Source organism: Neoarius graeffei, chromosome 11 (genome assembly GCF_027579695.1).
Source record: "Neoarius graeffei isolate fNeoGra1 chromosome 11, fNeoGra1.pri, whole genome shotgun sequence".
Classification (NCBI taxonomy): Eukaryota; Metazoa; Chordata; class Actinopteri; order Siluriformes; family Ariidae; genus Neoarius; species Neoarius graeffei.
This window is the reverse complement of record NC_083579.1, coordinates 13,162,631-13,179,347: the sequence shown is the minus strand read 5'-3', so window position 1 is coordinate 13,179,347 and position 16,717 is coordinate 13,162,631. Positions and strand designations below refer to the sequence as shown.

Genomic DNA, 16,717 nt, shown 5'->3' with positions numbered 1-16,717 from the left:
CATTGTTCTTGAAGCATTTGCTTCTCTTTGTTAACATTTTTCTTGATAGCAGGGAGACGGTAATACCCTTTATCCATTTCTCTATTTGAACGATTGGAACAACCAAAAACAGCACAAAAATGAACCATATTTAAGACAGGTTAAGCCTTGCTTACACAAAAGACGTTGTCTGTTTGACCCCTAGGTGAAATCACGTGATGCATGACATGCGCAAGGGGTCTATTTGTCCGTCTCTTAATTTTTTTTTTAAAGATTTTTTTTGGGCTTTTTCACCTTTATTGGATAGGACAGTGTAGAGACAGGACAGGAAATGATCGGGAGAGAGAGACAGGGAGGGATCGGGAAATGACCTCAGGTCGGAATCGAACCCGGGTCCCCGGATTTATGGTATGGCGCCTTAGCCACCTGAGCCACGACGCCCCCGTCCGTCTCTTAATTGACCTGAACTGTCTGCCCGAGGGCAGCAGTTCAAACAGAGAATGTCTGGGGTGGGATGGATCTTTTAATATACCCTAGGTTCTTTTGAGGCAGCAGGAACTGTAAAGCTCTTCCAGGAAGGGGAGAGGGCATCCGATGATGATCTGGGCAGTGGTGACGACCCTCTGGAGTGCTTTCTTCTCTGCTGCTGTGCAGCTGGCAAACCACACACTGATGCAGGATGTAAGTATGCTCTCTGTGGTGCAACGGTAGAACACCACAAGCAGTTTTTGAGTGAGATGGTTCTTCCTGAGGATCCTCAGGAAGTAAAGTCTCTGCTGTGCCTTCTTTATCACCTGTGTGGTGTTGGTGCTCCAGGTCAGGTCCTCCTCTACGTGCACCCCCAGGAACTGGAAGTCCGAGACCTTCTCCACACATTCCCCACCAATGAGAATAGACTGAATGTCTGTTGTCTTTTTCCTTAAGTCTATGATCAGCTCCTTGGTTTTTGTGGTGTTGAGGACCAGATTGTTGTCTCTGCACCACCCAGACTGCTGCTCCACTTTGTCCTGATAAACGGACTCATTCCCCCAGAGACGAGCCCCACTATGGTAGTATCATCCACAAATTTGACAATGCCATTACTGGAGTGGGCAGGGTGCAGTCATAAGTGTAGAGGGTGAAGAGCATGGGGCTCAGCACACGGCCCTGTGGAGAGCCAGGGCTGAGGTTGAGGAGATGCGGGGGCCTACTCTCACCCTCTGGGAGCGATTAGACAGGAAGTCCTTTATCCAGAGGCAGATGGATTGAGACAGTCCCAGGTCTGTCAGTTTGGACAAGTCTGTGAGGAAGAATGGTGTTGAATGCTGAGCTAAAGTCCACAAAGAGCAGCCTAGCGTAGCTCTCCTGATGCTCAAGGTGAGTGAGGGCAGTGAGGAGAGTTGTGGCTATGGTATCCTCTGTAGACATGTTGGCTCTGTAAGCATACTGGTGTCTGTCTAACATGGGTGGGAGGCTTGCGATGATGCGAGTCCAGACCAGTTTCTCAAAGCACTTCATGATGACAGGAGTGTCACTGGATGGTGGTCATTCAAGCTACTGCTGATGGTCTTTTTTTGGCAGTGGAACTATGATCGAGAACTTTAGGCAGGGTGGAATGGTGGACTTGGATAAGGACTGGTTGACTTCTCATGTGATATCGCGTGGTCTGTACATAACATGGTTCTAGGAGATGATGTTTTATTTTACTACAAGCTGTATGCCTATCAGAAATACTGGCCAGAGGTGATCAATTAGTGCAGGAGTCTTGGTCAAGATTGCCCATTGCTATTTAGCCCCTAATGCTCTCTAAGCTTAAACATTAAACACTCTCATGAACCTTTGCACTCTGGCAAGGCTCTGGGGAACTGACAACAACTAGAGTGACTGCCATTTCTCGTCGCTACAATAGTAATCCTCCTCCCTGGACCTAAATTTATTTTCAAAATCAAACTGAGAATGGGACTAAAGGCCATTTAGATAAAAAGAGAATAGTAAAAGTTCTAAATAAATGACTACCTACAAACGTTTTTAATTAAAAAGCAGTGTCATTGGTGTATTTTTAAAAAAAAAAAAAAAAACAACACTATTTTATGAGCCTGTATGACAAGAGTGCTCAGAGAGCACAATATCCCCCGCTGGCAACTATGCCATAACTCTGGTAAAATGTGACTGAATTGAACGAAATTGTAATATGCGTATTATTGACATATAACAATCCTGCCAAGTTTCGCAAAATTCCTCCAAAAATTGAGTGTGGTGTTGATTTTAGAAGGCAAGTACCCTTCCCGGGATGGATGGACAGACGGACATCACCATGACATAATCCCCCTTTGGGCCTTTCGGCCAGCAGGGGATTTAAAAAAAAAAAAACTTTGCCAAATTACATGAAATTCCTCCAAAACTTGTGAGGGAAGTTGATTTCAGAAAGCAAGCACACCTTGATGAAAATGCTAAAGTACAAGTTTGTTAATAATCAAGGGCATAACTCTGGTAAAAGTTGCCCAAATAAGTTTCAATATGCATATAGCTGTTGTATAACAAAGCCTTTTGCCAAGTTTGGTGAAATTCTTCCACAAATTGTGAGAGGAGTTGATTTCAGAAGAACATATACCCTCATGAAATTGTCAAAGTACAAGTTATTTAATCAAGGGTCAAAACTCTGGGAAAATTTTCCCAAACGAAATTAAATCGCAAAAAGAGTATTACCGTCATATAACAAGGCCTTTTGCTAAGCTTTGAGATATTCGTCTAAAAAATTGAGAAGTTGATATCAGAAGGTGAGCACCCTTCCCGGGATGGATAGACATCGCCACGACATAATCCCTCTTCGGGCCTTTCAGCCAGCGGGGGGATTAAAAAAAAAAGCATGGGGTTGCTCAAAATTCCACAGCACACTTCACTTTACCTTACAGCACACTGGGTATATACACTGTACATATCCAATCCAATCAACCCTCACCGAACCGATGTTCAAATTATATTTTGTTTGCATTTGTGAACTCATGTTAATGAAACAGATTGTGTAAAATGTCAAACCAACTCGCATCATGGCAAATTTTGAGGTATCGAAAATCATCTGATTGTTAGTGTGGTAACAAGTTTTATATTAACTTTAGCATTAATTATAGTTAACATTACCTGTTCAAATCCTCTAGGGTCATGCTTCTCTGTTTATCCTCGACATTTAGAAAAGAAACAAACTAAGTGTGAATTAATAAGTTCCTTGTTTTTGTGTGTGTGTGAGAAGAAGCTATCATGTTGTCGGGGATGCAGCAGAGTCAAGGAGAATTTGGTTCAGTTTTTCCTCAGCTGCATTTGGGAAAACAGATTATGATGGAATGTTAATGGAAACTATGATGATGAATGAAATCTTGTGTAATACAGGAAGCTGACCAGGCTTAGTAGTAGTTATGGTAGGACCAATGTTAGTGATACTTGGGCTTGTGATTTTTCATGAATATTTATATTAAAATTATACAATAAAGAAATATTTGCTTGAACATTATTCAAGTGTTACGAGTGTTTCTATTATTAACAGGTGAATTTCCACCACACTGGCTAAAAGAATCGATGTAGGATCGCATTATGATCAAACTTGTGATTCACACCACGACTCCACAGATCACTGGCAAGAAGAAATCGATATAAATTGGAGATACCTTCATCTAGTCGGCATGTTTTGTTACTTAAAAATATACACAAGCTTAATAATAGACTTATGACAAACTCACAACCAAGGAGTCTCCACTGTTCCTGGCTTCCTCTCCGTTTACCAGCTCTCCCTGATAGGGTCCGAAGTGTGCACCTACTGGAACAGTCTCCCCCTTATTAAACACGCCCAGGCCTGCATCAGGAATACTGGACTTCTGGATTTCTAGCCCAGGAGGAAGAGTTTGTCTGGCTCGGTCAGAGACTCCCATGGCAACAGGAGTGTCTGGGATGAAGCGGGGCAGGCCATGAACCTCACATTTGTTGAAGAAGAAGGATTTGCAAACTTCACAGTCTGGGAGTACAGAAAACACAACAGGAAGAAGTGAGGCCCGAATGCGTGTGCATATCTAAGATCATATGCAGTACATTAGTACTGTATAAAGATTATTCTAAGAAAGCTTGCCAGAAAGGTTCACTGAGCATCTGGTTGAAAGTAGAGGTGTCCATCAGGACCGAGATCTCACAGGACACAACAAGGTCCATGAGCATTAATTTTTTTACTTCCTTGTGGGAGTAAATAAGTGGTCAGAAATGAAGCTTGCAGGGCAAAATAAAATAAATGTTCATTAACATGAATGTGGGGCACTGCGTGATGTATTTACTGCATTCTTAGGACCTGCCTGGTCAGGGTCATGGTCGTTTTAAATTCGGCTACTTGTTTGCTTATCTTTTGGGAAACAGAATTCCCCCAAATGTGTTATGAAATCACATGCAAGTACAAACAAAAATAACTGTCCACACAGTAAGTAAGTAAATAAATAAATAGTCCCATGCACATCTCTACGTGAACTTGCCAACAATTCTGGCATTTCTAGATCTAGGCATTTTTCTAATCCATCTAGGATTCATATTTAATTAAAAAAAAAATCATATCCAGTGGCAATTTAAGCATAACCAAAATACAGATAGTTAAGACTCCTGTCTCTCACACCCATATGTGCTTATTGAACATCCCATTCCAAGGGCATACTGACGGGTATACACTCTGTCCCCTATTAACCACAGCTGACAGCAGGGGCGCAGATAGGATTTTTGAACTGGGGGGGACTGAGCTGTCAGCAAATGATTCCATTTTGTGTAAATGCATACTGAAGCTTCAATATACATTAGAATTGTGAGTTTTCTAACTGAATGAACATTGGTAGACAAAGGCCTGCCTGGTCAACACTAGCTATACATCATCAAATTGTTATTTGTCTGGTATGTTAATCACGCTCCAAAACTTCATGTCTTCTGCATGTTTTATTTAAACATTTGCTGATCTCAGCAGGATGAAGAATCTCATCACAGAAACTTTAACTGTAACTTCTAACAAAAAGGGAATGTCCAAAAATTAATAGCAAAATAAAATTGAAATGATTCACACTCGTGCCTTCATGTAAATGATTAGAAACATAAAATGTGTATGAAAACAGAAGTATAAACACTTGAACAACAGATTCACGCAAATAAAAAAAAAAAGTATTTTTTCCAATAAACAAAACTGATAGAAAAAAAAATAATTTCCCTCTGCAGCCAAATAAATTTACCGTCTAGAAGGAGACTCAATAGGTCCCAAAAACATCTCTCCGCCGCATCCCAGTTTAAAAACTGGGACATCATGGAACATGGAATTCGAAAAAAAAATGGACAGTTAATGAAATGAAACGAAAACCCCAACGTTTATGCTGGTAGATGCTAGATTTCAATGCTTTTCCGACTTCAAACTTCCAACTTACGAGTACAACTGAATGCACCATTAGTTGTAGCAGAAACACCGTTGCTATCAAATGGATGAGCTGTGCAGTGTTATTAACCGAGAATTATGTGGAAAATTGAACACCTTGCTTTCCCAACTCTGCAAGGATCTGCTCCAGCCTTTCCCCTTCTTGAATCGGTATAATGTGGACTGATCATAGACAAGGCTACTGCTGCTGCCATTTCAACTTTGTGCTGCAATGTAAGTTAGTCTAACTAACGGAACATTAATCCTCACTTTTTCTACCTATGTTTGGCGCCTTACGTAGGGACAGTGGGTCGGGGGGACAGATAGGGGTCACTATAAATCTGGGGGGGGACATGTCCCCCCCCCGTCCCAAGTGCCATCTGCGCCCTTGGCTGATAGACCTCTTGCAGTCACGTGACCGAATCCCGGCTGGAATGTAAACAGCCGCCATCTTGTCGGTCAACAACACAGCTGAATATAACCGGCGGACTACACGGCTCATTTTTCTAATAAACAGATAACTAGATATATGTCTAAAATAAACGACCTACAGATTAGTGACCCTTATCGATTACCGGACGTAGTTTTCACGACCGTGTCAGTGGATATTGAACTGCCAGAGGTGGAATACCCAGATGTGTATAATTACCTCATTAACTTTCCTTCGCTGTTCAGTGATGAAGCACTGCGTGCTTATAAATCTCTGGACAGTTATCTTTACAGAAATTCAGGATTTGTCAGCCCCCCTCAGATGTGGCATCTTGTAAAAAAGAAAATAACAATCCTCATTGGACGGGTAAGTCACTTAAGTATTGAGTACTAGTACTGATACTAGATATAATCAGTAGTATCTAGTATAGCACTGACCAGCCGATTATAGAATAGAATAAAGTAATTCCGGCTGTAATTCCAAATCGTTCGTCTTGTTTACCATGGATCTGGCGTTGGAGAGGTAGAGGCTTGGCAGTGGAGGTTTGAGTGGCTGTTTTCTGAGCTTAGTCAACAGGCCGGCTCTGCAGCCTCGCTTTTGCTTCCTCTCCCGACGCCGCCTCCTTCGCCTGCCAGACCCGATAACAATCCACGGAGACCCCGCTGGTCTCGCTATCTCGTCCGGAATGTTGTGCATGCGATGGAAATCACTACAAACCGTCCTTTTCTGCTGGAAACCAATGTCCAGTAAGTCCATACGGTTGTAGTGGATATTGAAGTCCGGTACAGATGAACACCATGCAAAAATACACACAAAAAAAAACAAAAAACGTGCACAGGTAGGGAGAGCTTGTAGCCGCAGCATCCCCATCATGCGCCGCCATATCCACTATTATGGTTGAATATTTTATATTATCAGTTAGATCAAGTATCAGTAGTCTATCACTATTACTGTATATATGGTATACCTGATAGCAGCAATCTATTTTGCACGCCTGTCAGGGTCCCGTGGCAGCCTACTATCAAGTGCATGTGAGCATCATGGGTTTCCCACACTTGAAAGGGAAGGACTCGGACACAGGATTCCACTCGTCGTATGTTTTATTGATTTTCAGTGGAGTTGACGTTGTAGTAGAATTGTATATAGTAGGGTTTTCCAGAAGAAAAAGGTAGAAGTAGAAGCAGAAGTAGAAGGCGGAAATATGGCGTTTGACCGACAAGATGGCGTCTGTTTACAATCTGGATCGGCTGTGATGTCACATGCAAGTGATCTATTGGGGCCGTCTGCGAGCTCATGCATATGGGGAAGAGAGCACAGAGCACTTTCCTCCAGGTGCTTTTTGCTATCCTGTGACACTGCCTGAGCTGCATTTGGAAAAGAAGAGGTTGCTGGCTTCACATGTCTTGGAAGAAGCATGTATTAGTCTTCACTCACATGGTTAGAGAGATCTGGCTAGTGGGTGGATACTAGCAGGTGACCACATTGGGGAGAAAATGGGTGGGGGAAAAAAACCAAACCTATAATCTTCTAATGTAGTGAAGACGTTAGGACATTTATTTAACATTTATGGAAGGTGACCTAGGTATCAGTCAGTAAGTTTGTAAAGATGGAAGAGTCTTCAGGACAGAGGAGTTTGTGCTTTCTGGTTTCTCAGTCACACAACATGCATTTTTTTTGTTTTGGTCTCAGAACAAAACACAGGAGAGGCTGGAGAGAATGACCTGTAACATTAAATGTAACTAGAAACAAATAAAACATGCAATGTGTCACTCATTACCGTATTTTTCTGACTATAAGTCGCACTTTTTTTCATGGTTCGGCTGGCCATGCGACTTATACTCCGGTGCGACGTATACACGGAATAACTGGAGCTGATGCAGAGTCTGATGACAGCCACGCAGAAGAAGAGGAAACGGCGCTTCATCTGCCGCTGGAGTTGACAGAGTTGTTCAGAAGCGACACCGAGGATGAGGAATTCAATGGATTTGCTGATTTGGAGTGAAATCGTCAGCTTGATAAACTTGATTGACCTGTGTTTTATTATTAATGATAGGCCTATAGTTATTTAAATAAGTTATGTAATGATTTTAGGCCTATAGGCTATTGAATAACTTGACGTTACGGTACATATTCAGCCAGTTTTTCTCTGGGCTATTATAAATGATTTTGTTTTGCATTTTTAAAAATAACTCTCCTTCCAAGATGAACTTTATTCTTCGTCTCTGATGTTATGGTGTTAATGGTCTGAATAACGTTTAATGTTTTTATCTGACGTTAACTGGCAGGCGCACTTTCTGCCTGTTTTTTTCTCTGAGCGGTGGTGGTTGTTTTTTTTTTCCACTAGACGGTTGTTTTTACTACCGTACCTGTCTTTGGAGATGATATACCTATAGCCTACTTGGCCTCTGATTTGATGAAATAAAATTCGACAAAAATGAAGAATGACACTCCTCGATGATGACTACAGCTTTAATAAAGATGAAAGAGCCATGGGGCGATAATAAGCCCTACCGGTAAAAATATTCTAAAAGCAAACTGATTAATGCATCAGTAATAGGCTACTAATATTAGTTATAATAATAATATAGGCTATTAGTAATAACGATAGTGATAGTATTAAAGATAGTAGTAGATATTTAAAATAATCAGACTAGGCTACTTACAGGGCAAAGGGCGCGTTATCACTGCTCAGCTGTTCGTTTATTAAATAAACGATGCAGTCGCGCAGTAACCACGCGCCGCTTATCAGATAGAATCGCAGATTCTATGGATAGAATAACCCTTCAAAAAAGTGCGACTTGTAGTCCGGTGCAACGTATATATGTTTTTTTTCGTCTTCATAATGCATTTTTTGGTTGATGCGACTTAAACTCCGGAGTGACGTATAGTCCGGAAAATACGGTAATAAATTAAAAATTGTAATCATAGGCAAATCACTGTGGTATGAGGGGAATAATATACTTTGGGATATATATAAAAGTGTGCCTTGAAAAAGTATTCATACCCCTTGAACTTTTGCACATTTTTCCACCTTACAACCACGAACTTAAAAGTTTTTTATTGAGATTTGTGATAGACCAACACAGAGTAGCACATAATTGCGAAGTGAAACAAAAATGATAAATGGTCTTCAAAATTTTAAACAAATAAAAATCTGAAAAATGTGGTGTGCATTAGTATTCAGCCCCCTGTACTCTGATACCTCTAAATACAATCCAGTGCAATCAATTGCCTTCAGAAGTCATCTAATTCGTTAATAGAGTCCTACTGTGTGTAATTTACTCTCAGCATAAATACACTTGTTCTGTGAAGGCCTCAGTGGTTTGTTAGAGAACACTGAAGAACAAACAGCATCATGAAGACCAAAGAACTCACCAGACAGGTCAGGGATAAAGGTCTAGAGAACTTTAAAGCAGGGTTAGGTTGTAAAAAAATATCCCAAGCTCTGAACATCTCAAGAAGCACTGTTCAATCCATCATTCAAAAATGGGAAAAAAGTATGGCACAACTGCAAACCTACCAAGACGTGGCCGTCCACCTAAACTGACAGAGCGAGCAAAGAGAGCACTGGTCAGAGAAGCAGCCGAGAGGCCCATGATCACTCTGGAGAAGCTGCAGAAATCCACAGCTCAGGTGGGAGAATCTGTGCACAGGACAACTATAAGTTGTACACTCCACAAATCTGGCCTTTTTGGAAGAGTGGCAAGAAGAAAGCCATTGTTGAAAGACAGGCATAAGAAGCAAATATGTGGAAGAAGGTGCTTTGGTCAGATGAGACCAAAGTTGAACTTTTTGGCCTAAATGCAAAGCGCTATGTGTGGCAGAAAACTAACACTGCTCATCACCCTGCACACACCATCCCCACTGTGAAACATGGTGGTGGCAGCATCATGCTATGGGGATGCTTTTCTTCAGCAGGGACAGGGAAGCAGGTCAGAGTTGATGGGAAGATGGATGGAGCTAAATACAGGGCAATCCTGGAAGAAAACCTGTTGGAGGCTGCAAAAGACTTGAGACTGGGAAGGAGATTCACCTTCCGGCAAGACAATGACCCTAAACATACAGCCAGAGCTACAATGGAATGGTTTAGATCAGGGCTTTTCAAAGTGTGGGGCACGCCTCCCTTAGGGGGCGCCAGAGTTCTTCGGGGGAGCGCAACGTGAGGAAACATAAACCAGAATAAGTTACTATTGCGGACATTTAGCGAACTTCAGCTAGCCTTTGCCAGAGACAAAATGGATCGATTTTTAGTACCTAAAGCTACAGTGAGTGAGGAGACAGAGTCTGGGCCAAGCAAAAAACTAGACCCTCCAGGATTTCACGATGTTGTGATTTGCAAATTCAACCAATCCCCGCGAATTCAGGGCGGTGTTGCAATTATATCCAATCACCGCAACCTTCCCGCAAATTTGACCAATCGTTGGCGTCGACAAACTAACTTCCGCCTTACTTCCGTGTATACATTCAAGAGAAGCAGCATGCGCGCAGTGTTGCCAGATTGGGCGGTTTTAAGTGCATTTTGGCGGGTTTTGAACATATTTTGGACTGGAAAACGTCAGCAGCATCTGGCAACACTGCATGTGCGAGACAGTGTTTATATAGGCTTAAATTCTGTTACTGAAAGTGTGTTATGTTTACAGTGAAGGACTGTGTGCACTTTACATTATTTTTTTACTTAATACAAGAAATTAATGGATGCCAACATTTTTGCCAAAATGGCATTTTATTTTCCATTGTTTAGGCAGCTTCAGCATCATACTGAGATTCTGTTCAAACTGTTTTTTTTTCCTTCTATGAAGCCTGAGCCATTTATTTTATTAGTTTATAATTATTGTTTAATTTAGTCTTCAGGAGAGACTGCCTGCACACAGTACTAGTATTAATAGTTTTTTTTCTTACATGAAAGCTGAGGCATTTATATTATATTTTAAGGTAACTTCATGTTGTGCTGTGAGGTTCTATGCACTTTAACTTTTGAACCAACAGGTGCATTTGGATAAGTAAAGCCTATTTTTCTGCATTTTTGTAGTCCTGGTAATCTTTTATATTGGTAAAGTTGTTTATAGGACCATTTCTCAGTGTCTTTTTTTAATCAATAGTTTTTCAATAATAACTTAAACATATCACTCAATTTTAATCACAAAAAGAAAATCGCAACAATTTCTCGCAACTTTCACTTCCTCCCGCAATGTAATCGCAACAAAAACCTAAAAAATACCACAACTTTCGTCGCAATTTTTTGGAAAACCCCCGCAACAGACATTTTAGCCCGCAACAATCACAAAAAAGGCCCTCGGGATCCTGGGGGGACTGAAAAAAGAAGGAAGTATGACCATGATTATTTAAAGTTTGGATTTTCATGGACTGGATCTGAAGATGCTCCACTGCCACAGTGTGTTGTCTGCCAAGAGGTGCTAGCTAACGACGCTATGAGATGCTTAAAATGTGTAAAACAAGATGTTTTAAAAAGAAAAGCACAGATGTTTAAAATGTGTAAAAGAAAAAAATAAAAATGTGTACAACAACCTTTTTTTTTTTAAATACAAATGGAACATTAAGTATAGCAACAACAAAAATTGTGAGGGGGGGCGCTGTTGTTTATTTGCTCTCTGAGGGGGAGCTGACTCTCCCACACTTTGAAAAACCCTGGTTTAGATCAAAGAATATTCATGTGTTAGAATGGCCCAGTCAAAGTCCAGACCTAAATCCCATTGAGCATCTGTGACAAGACTTGAAAATTGCTGTTCACAGACGCTCTCCATCCAATCTGGCTGAGCTTGAGCTATTTTGCAAAGAAGAATGGGCAAAAATTTCAGTGTCTAGATGTGCAAAGCTGTAGAGACATACTACCACAAAAGACTTGCAGCTGTAATTGCAGCAAAAGGTGGCTCTACAAAAGTGACACAGGGGGGCGGAATACTAATGCACACCACATTTTTATTTAAAATTTTGAAGACCATTTATCCTTTTCGTTTCACTTCACAATTATGTGCTACTCTGTGTTGGTCGATCACATAAAATCTCAATAAAAAATTAAGTTTGTGGTTGTAAGTTGGAAAAATGTGAAAAAGTTCAAGGGGTATGAATACTTTTTCAAGGCACTCGTATTATACATGTATGAGAGAGAGAGAGAAATCCTGAACTTTTGAAAGTCAAACTAAGATTGGGGGGGGGACGACACATCCCCTGAAAATTTTTAATAATATAACATGCAAAACCCTGCATTCTAGTACTTATTTTCACTAAAACAAGTTATAACTTTTAAGCCTTTTTCTTTCATGTACATTAATGATTAACATGTCAAAAATATCAAATTTAATTTCCCTAGTTAATGAGTAATTTTCAGGAGTGCATTGTTCTAAATTCAGAATTTTCACTATTGGATGTCAAAACTTACATAAAGTGACGCTGTCACATCTTATGTGCAATACTGCATATATGTTTAGAAAATAACTCAACTGATATTAAATAGTTCACACTCATGAAATTGAATTGATTCAATATCAAAACACAGTCTTATTAATCAGATATTTATTGTAACAGTAAACTCATTCAGAACAGAAAAGATAAATCAGCCACATTATCTTGTAAAATTGAGCTTATTCAACACAAACTTATCTAAAAGAATATTTTCTTATATATTTAAAAAAAAAAAAAAGAGACACAGAGACATGGAATGCACTGCAAAGTTCATAGATTTGTAAAAAACAAAGACGACAGTCTGCTAGGGTAAGTGAAAACAAGCTGTGAAACGGACACCACTAAATCTAGACCCTCTTCTTCTTCGGTTGTTCCACAGCCTTACAGCTGTTTTGTTTTCTCTTGCGCTTTCCCCAAATGTCTTTTTTAATGTTTTTTGCTATGCTATGAACGGACTGTCTTGTCTTGGGTTGAGAGGCTGGATTTGGCAGTGCCTTTTCCTCTTTCATCTCCCTGAGTTTTTTAGCATATCTGCCATGTGCTGTCTGCATGTGGTAGCAAACACTTTTGTCCACAGGGTCCCTGAGGATATCCTCCCTATTATAATAGTCCAGGCTGTTTGTGCGCCGAGCTTTCAGATCATACTTCACAGCCTGAATTGCAGCATACGTCTGTACAGCCATCCTGTTTGATTTAGCACCAATGAGGTCATTCATGAAGCTAAATGACTGCTCCATTTTGGGTCCGGTGAAAATACTCAGACATGCTCTTACTACCTTCCCAAGAGCAGGATAGCAGGGCATGACCTCTCTCCACCAGTGATCCAGTCGTGTGCTGTCATTTACCGCAGGTAAGGTTGGATCCATCTGGATTCTTGACACTTCCCTCAAGTACTGATCCTTTTCTTCCTGACTTAAGATTGTCGGGAAAAAATCCTTCAGCTTCTTTAGATGTTCAGCTGTAAGGGAGTGTCCCTGTGCTTTTGGGTCGATGGCTGAAAGGCATTTCAGCAGCGCATTGTTCAGTGGCAGCTTCTTTTGCATGTAGCCTGCTGCAGTCATGTATGCGTCTTTCATCCTTTGAAGAAATTTCTTGGAGAGATTGCTGTGTTTATCGGACTTCTGCAGCATTTCGTCAACAGTGCTCCCGACGTACATGTTTGACGAGTGGTGGAGCTGGCTGTTGCAAACATCTAGCTCCTTCAATCTTCTCGCTGATGCATTGGTCAGGTGCTCCTGTTTGATGAAACACGCCAGAAAGTCACGGAAAAGACTTGTCTGTTTGTCGTGCAGACGATGGCACATTGGCTCATTTTGTTCAAAAATCAACACAAAGGATTTGAACATGGGCAAAACTGACACGTACATATTTAACAGTCCTAGTGTCCACTCTCTTTGATAGAAGATCTTTTCAACAATCCTCTGCTTCCTTTTCCTTCCATCATCGGTCAGTGCCTTCTGCTGGCAAAGCTGCTGCATTCCATTTACCTTATTCTTCATTTCTGCTGACAAGTCACTGATTATAGAGTTCACATATACCTTGTATGTCGACTTCATTTCAGCAGGTAACCAGGCAAAGTACATTGTGGTGAACGCATCCATCATTTCTAGGTCTGTCTTAGCAGTGTCGTAGGCTGATAGCCACAGATGTGCAATCCTCTGTGGTGGCTTGTGAAATGGATTACCAACAATCACACACAGGTCTTTTAGATAAGACAACAGATCTGTACTATACTTGAAGTCTGCATGGAGATCATCAATGAGATGTTCTGCATGCTGGCCAAACTGTTTGCAAAAAATCCTCACAGAATTTTGAATATGACGACATGTGTCGCCGTCGATGTCGAGCAAGTGTGGAATGTCCTTCCTCAAAAGGGTCTCCAAACCACTCACTTTCCCTCTCGTATAGTTAGCTGAATCACAGAGCATTGATATTATATTCTTTCGTGGTATATCATCTCTAACGATGTAGTCATCAATGCACTTATGGAGGTTCTTTGCATTCACACTGACCAAAGACGTAGAGTTGTAGTGCTTGGTCACACATTCACCAGCTTCATCACTGTAATAGTTCACCAGAATACTGAGCACCTTCTGGTTGTTGGAACTTGTGCATTCATCAACATTCATGGAAAAAGGATATTTCTGAAGATCTGATACCAGCCTCTTGTGGAGAACTGTCCCTAAACCTTCTCGGAGTTTGTAGGATGCTGTGGTTCGGTCCATGCACATGGAATTTGTGACGCTTGTGTCGCGAGAGAACTCTTGAGCAAACTTTATTAGATGTGGAGACATGGACAGTGGTAGGGAATGTTCTGCCATGAATGATGATAAAGCAGCCTCCTGGTATGATTTCCTATCAAGAAAACTAATGACTGGTTTTGCTGGAGTCATCTGACTGGCTGAGCAAGAAGCAGCACTGTGAACATTCTCAGAAGGCATTGTGCAAGTTGTACTGGTGGCTCCTTTCTCCATTGCATCTACATTGTGAAATACTGTGGGAAGAGTCTGGTTTGTTCTCTTCAGTCTACGAGCTTCAATGTGCTTCTTACACTTACTGTGGCTTAGGAGGACTTTCTTCCCAGATGACTCATATTTAAGCAGGTCATTACACCTGTCAAAACAAAAAAAATGGAAAAAATATATTCTCTCACACTTAAAATGTTAATATTTAGAGGTATACAAATTCATAAATGACTCATTAAATATAGCTAATCAATTAGATCCCAATAAATGGCATACTAATATATTTATATGGAGTGTGTGGTTCATTTTTTATTTTTACTAACATTAACACTTCAATACGCCGATACGGTTTACAATATCACGCACGCTCACTGATAACTACTTTTATTTGCGGTCATTATCAGTCACGTCAAGTCAATAAGAATTGATTCACAATTTTCTAAATCTCAACATTTAGTCTCAAGTACAACAAATTAAGAATAAGAAAAAAAAAAAAAATTTACTTACCACGTGCATAATGCATATCCTGGTCTGTCCACTTTCCACAGATAGTCTGATAAAAAGTCACCGTTTGCATCTTTCTCCTCCAGCCACGACCATTTGAACTTGTTCTTTACCCTTCCTTCCATGCGACGGATATCCGCCGACCTGTCGACTTGTTTGTACGTTATTGCTGAATCGGTAAACACACATATGTATAGTGTGTGTATTTTTATATATATATATATATATATATATATATATATATATATATATATATATATATATATATATATATATATATATAAAATTAGTTTCTCCCACTCCTTGCTACCATATTACACTCTCGATAAACAAAGTTCATACTTTATCAATTTCATTTTGTCACAATTTGTTGATTAAATAATCTGAGACTGAAGCTACATCCCAAATGTACTGTATTGCAATTTTAGTGCACTAGATAGTGTGTAGGATAGACTAAACAGGGAGTGTGACTGAGCACCAGAGTGGCCTGAGGTCTTACAGAGGTAGTCTTTATTCTCAGGATCTTCCACTTTAATGGAAAAACCGTCAGGTGGATTGTCAAGGTCATCTCCATGGTTGTAGATTTTCAGCTCCAGCGTCTCCTCTTTCTTCACATGGACTTCTGACGTCCCTCCATCCGTGGATGTCTCCGTCTTCATGTCCTCACACAGCTAAAGATCAAACAACAAATCTGTTAGGGCGGGACGGCATCCATCCCACTTGGGAGGGTGTTGCTTTCATTTCTTGCAGCATAGCTCAGTCTCAGAACAGGCCTAGTTAATCTGCGACAATCCAGAGCCAAGGCCAGGGAGCAGACGAAGAGGCTAAACTGACTGTCTGCTAGCTGCACAGAGTCGTCACTCAGATTCCACTATAGACCCCTTTCACTGACGTCACCCGAAACCGGAAGTAAACAGACCCTGCGCCATTTTGGAAGACCAACAAACTCGTGATTAGGGGGAAATAACGGCAGCGGTATGTGAACCCACGAGAATAAAGTGGAGTGGCAAACGACTTAAACAAATCTGAGCTGTTTTATTTATGATTTATTGGCCCAACAGTAGACTTGAAAGAAACCTGTGTGAGACTTGGCAAAAAACTGTGGATATAATGGATAAGTCTGTGCATGATCTGCGGACACTGAGGTAAGCAAACGCAAGAAATTCAGATTTAAAACATGCTAAATTGGCCCCAAGTTGATAATTGTATGAGGAGCAAGCCTCCCAGACTTCTACAATTTAATAATAATTTAGGATGGTTTGGGGCTTGCTCGCTGCTGCCAGGTTGGTTGTTGAGTAGCCTGACTGTTTTATTTTTTTCTTGCGTGTGGTATCATTGTTGACGCGAGGTTGTTTTTTGAACATGCCAATGTGGACACGATTTCCCCTGATGAGTTATGACTTCAGACGCGATGCGTGTGTGGAGGTGTGGAGTCTGCATGATATGTGCGCAAGATAGGCTTCTCATGTGTTTGGAGATCCGCGCTCCGAGACAAGCGCAAGCGCCCCCCCAAGGGAAAAAAAG

The 16,717-nt window shown here is 40.8% G+C and overlaps 1 protein-coding gene across 2 annotated transcripts in view; it reads right to left on the bottom strand.

The window, feature by feature from the left end:
* LOC132894118 (zinc finger protein 271-like) overlaps positions 1 to 16,717 on the bottom strand; it is a 68,365-nt gene that overhangs the window by 38,583 nt on the left and 13,065 nt on the right. Inside the window, exons 2-4 of one of the 2 annotated variants that reach the window (XM_060933448.1) lie at positions 15,693 to 15,864; positions 15,197 to 15,362; positions 12,385 to 14,837 (exon numbers count right to left, since the gene is read on the bottom strand). In XM_060933448.1, coding sequence (XP_060789431.1) covers positions 12,572 to 14,837; positions 15,197 to 15,362; positions 15,693 to 15,852 — 2,592 coding nt within the window. In that variant the 5' untranslated portion in view covers positions 15,853 to 15,864 and the 3' untranslated portion in view covers positions 12,385 to 12,571. Of the gene's footprint in view, positions 1 to 3,689; positions 3,962 to 12,384; positions 14,838 to 15,196; positions 15,363 to 15,692; positions 15,865 to 16,717 lie in introns of those variants that run through there. The other variant, XM_060933447.1, reaches the window with a different exon arrangement.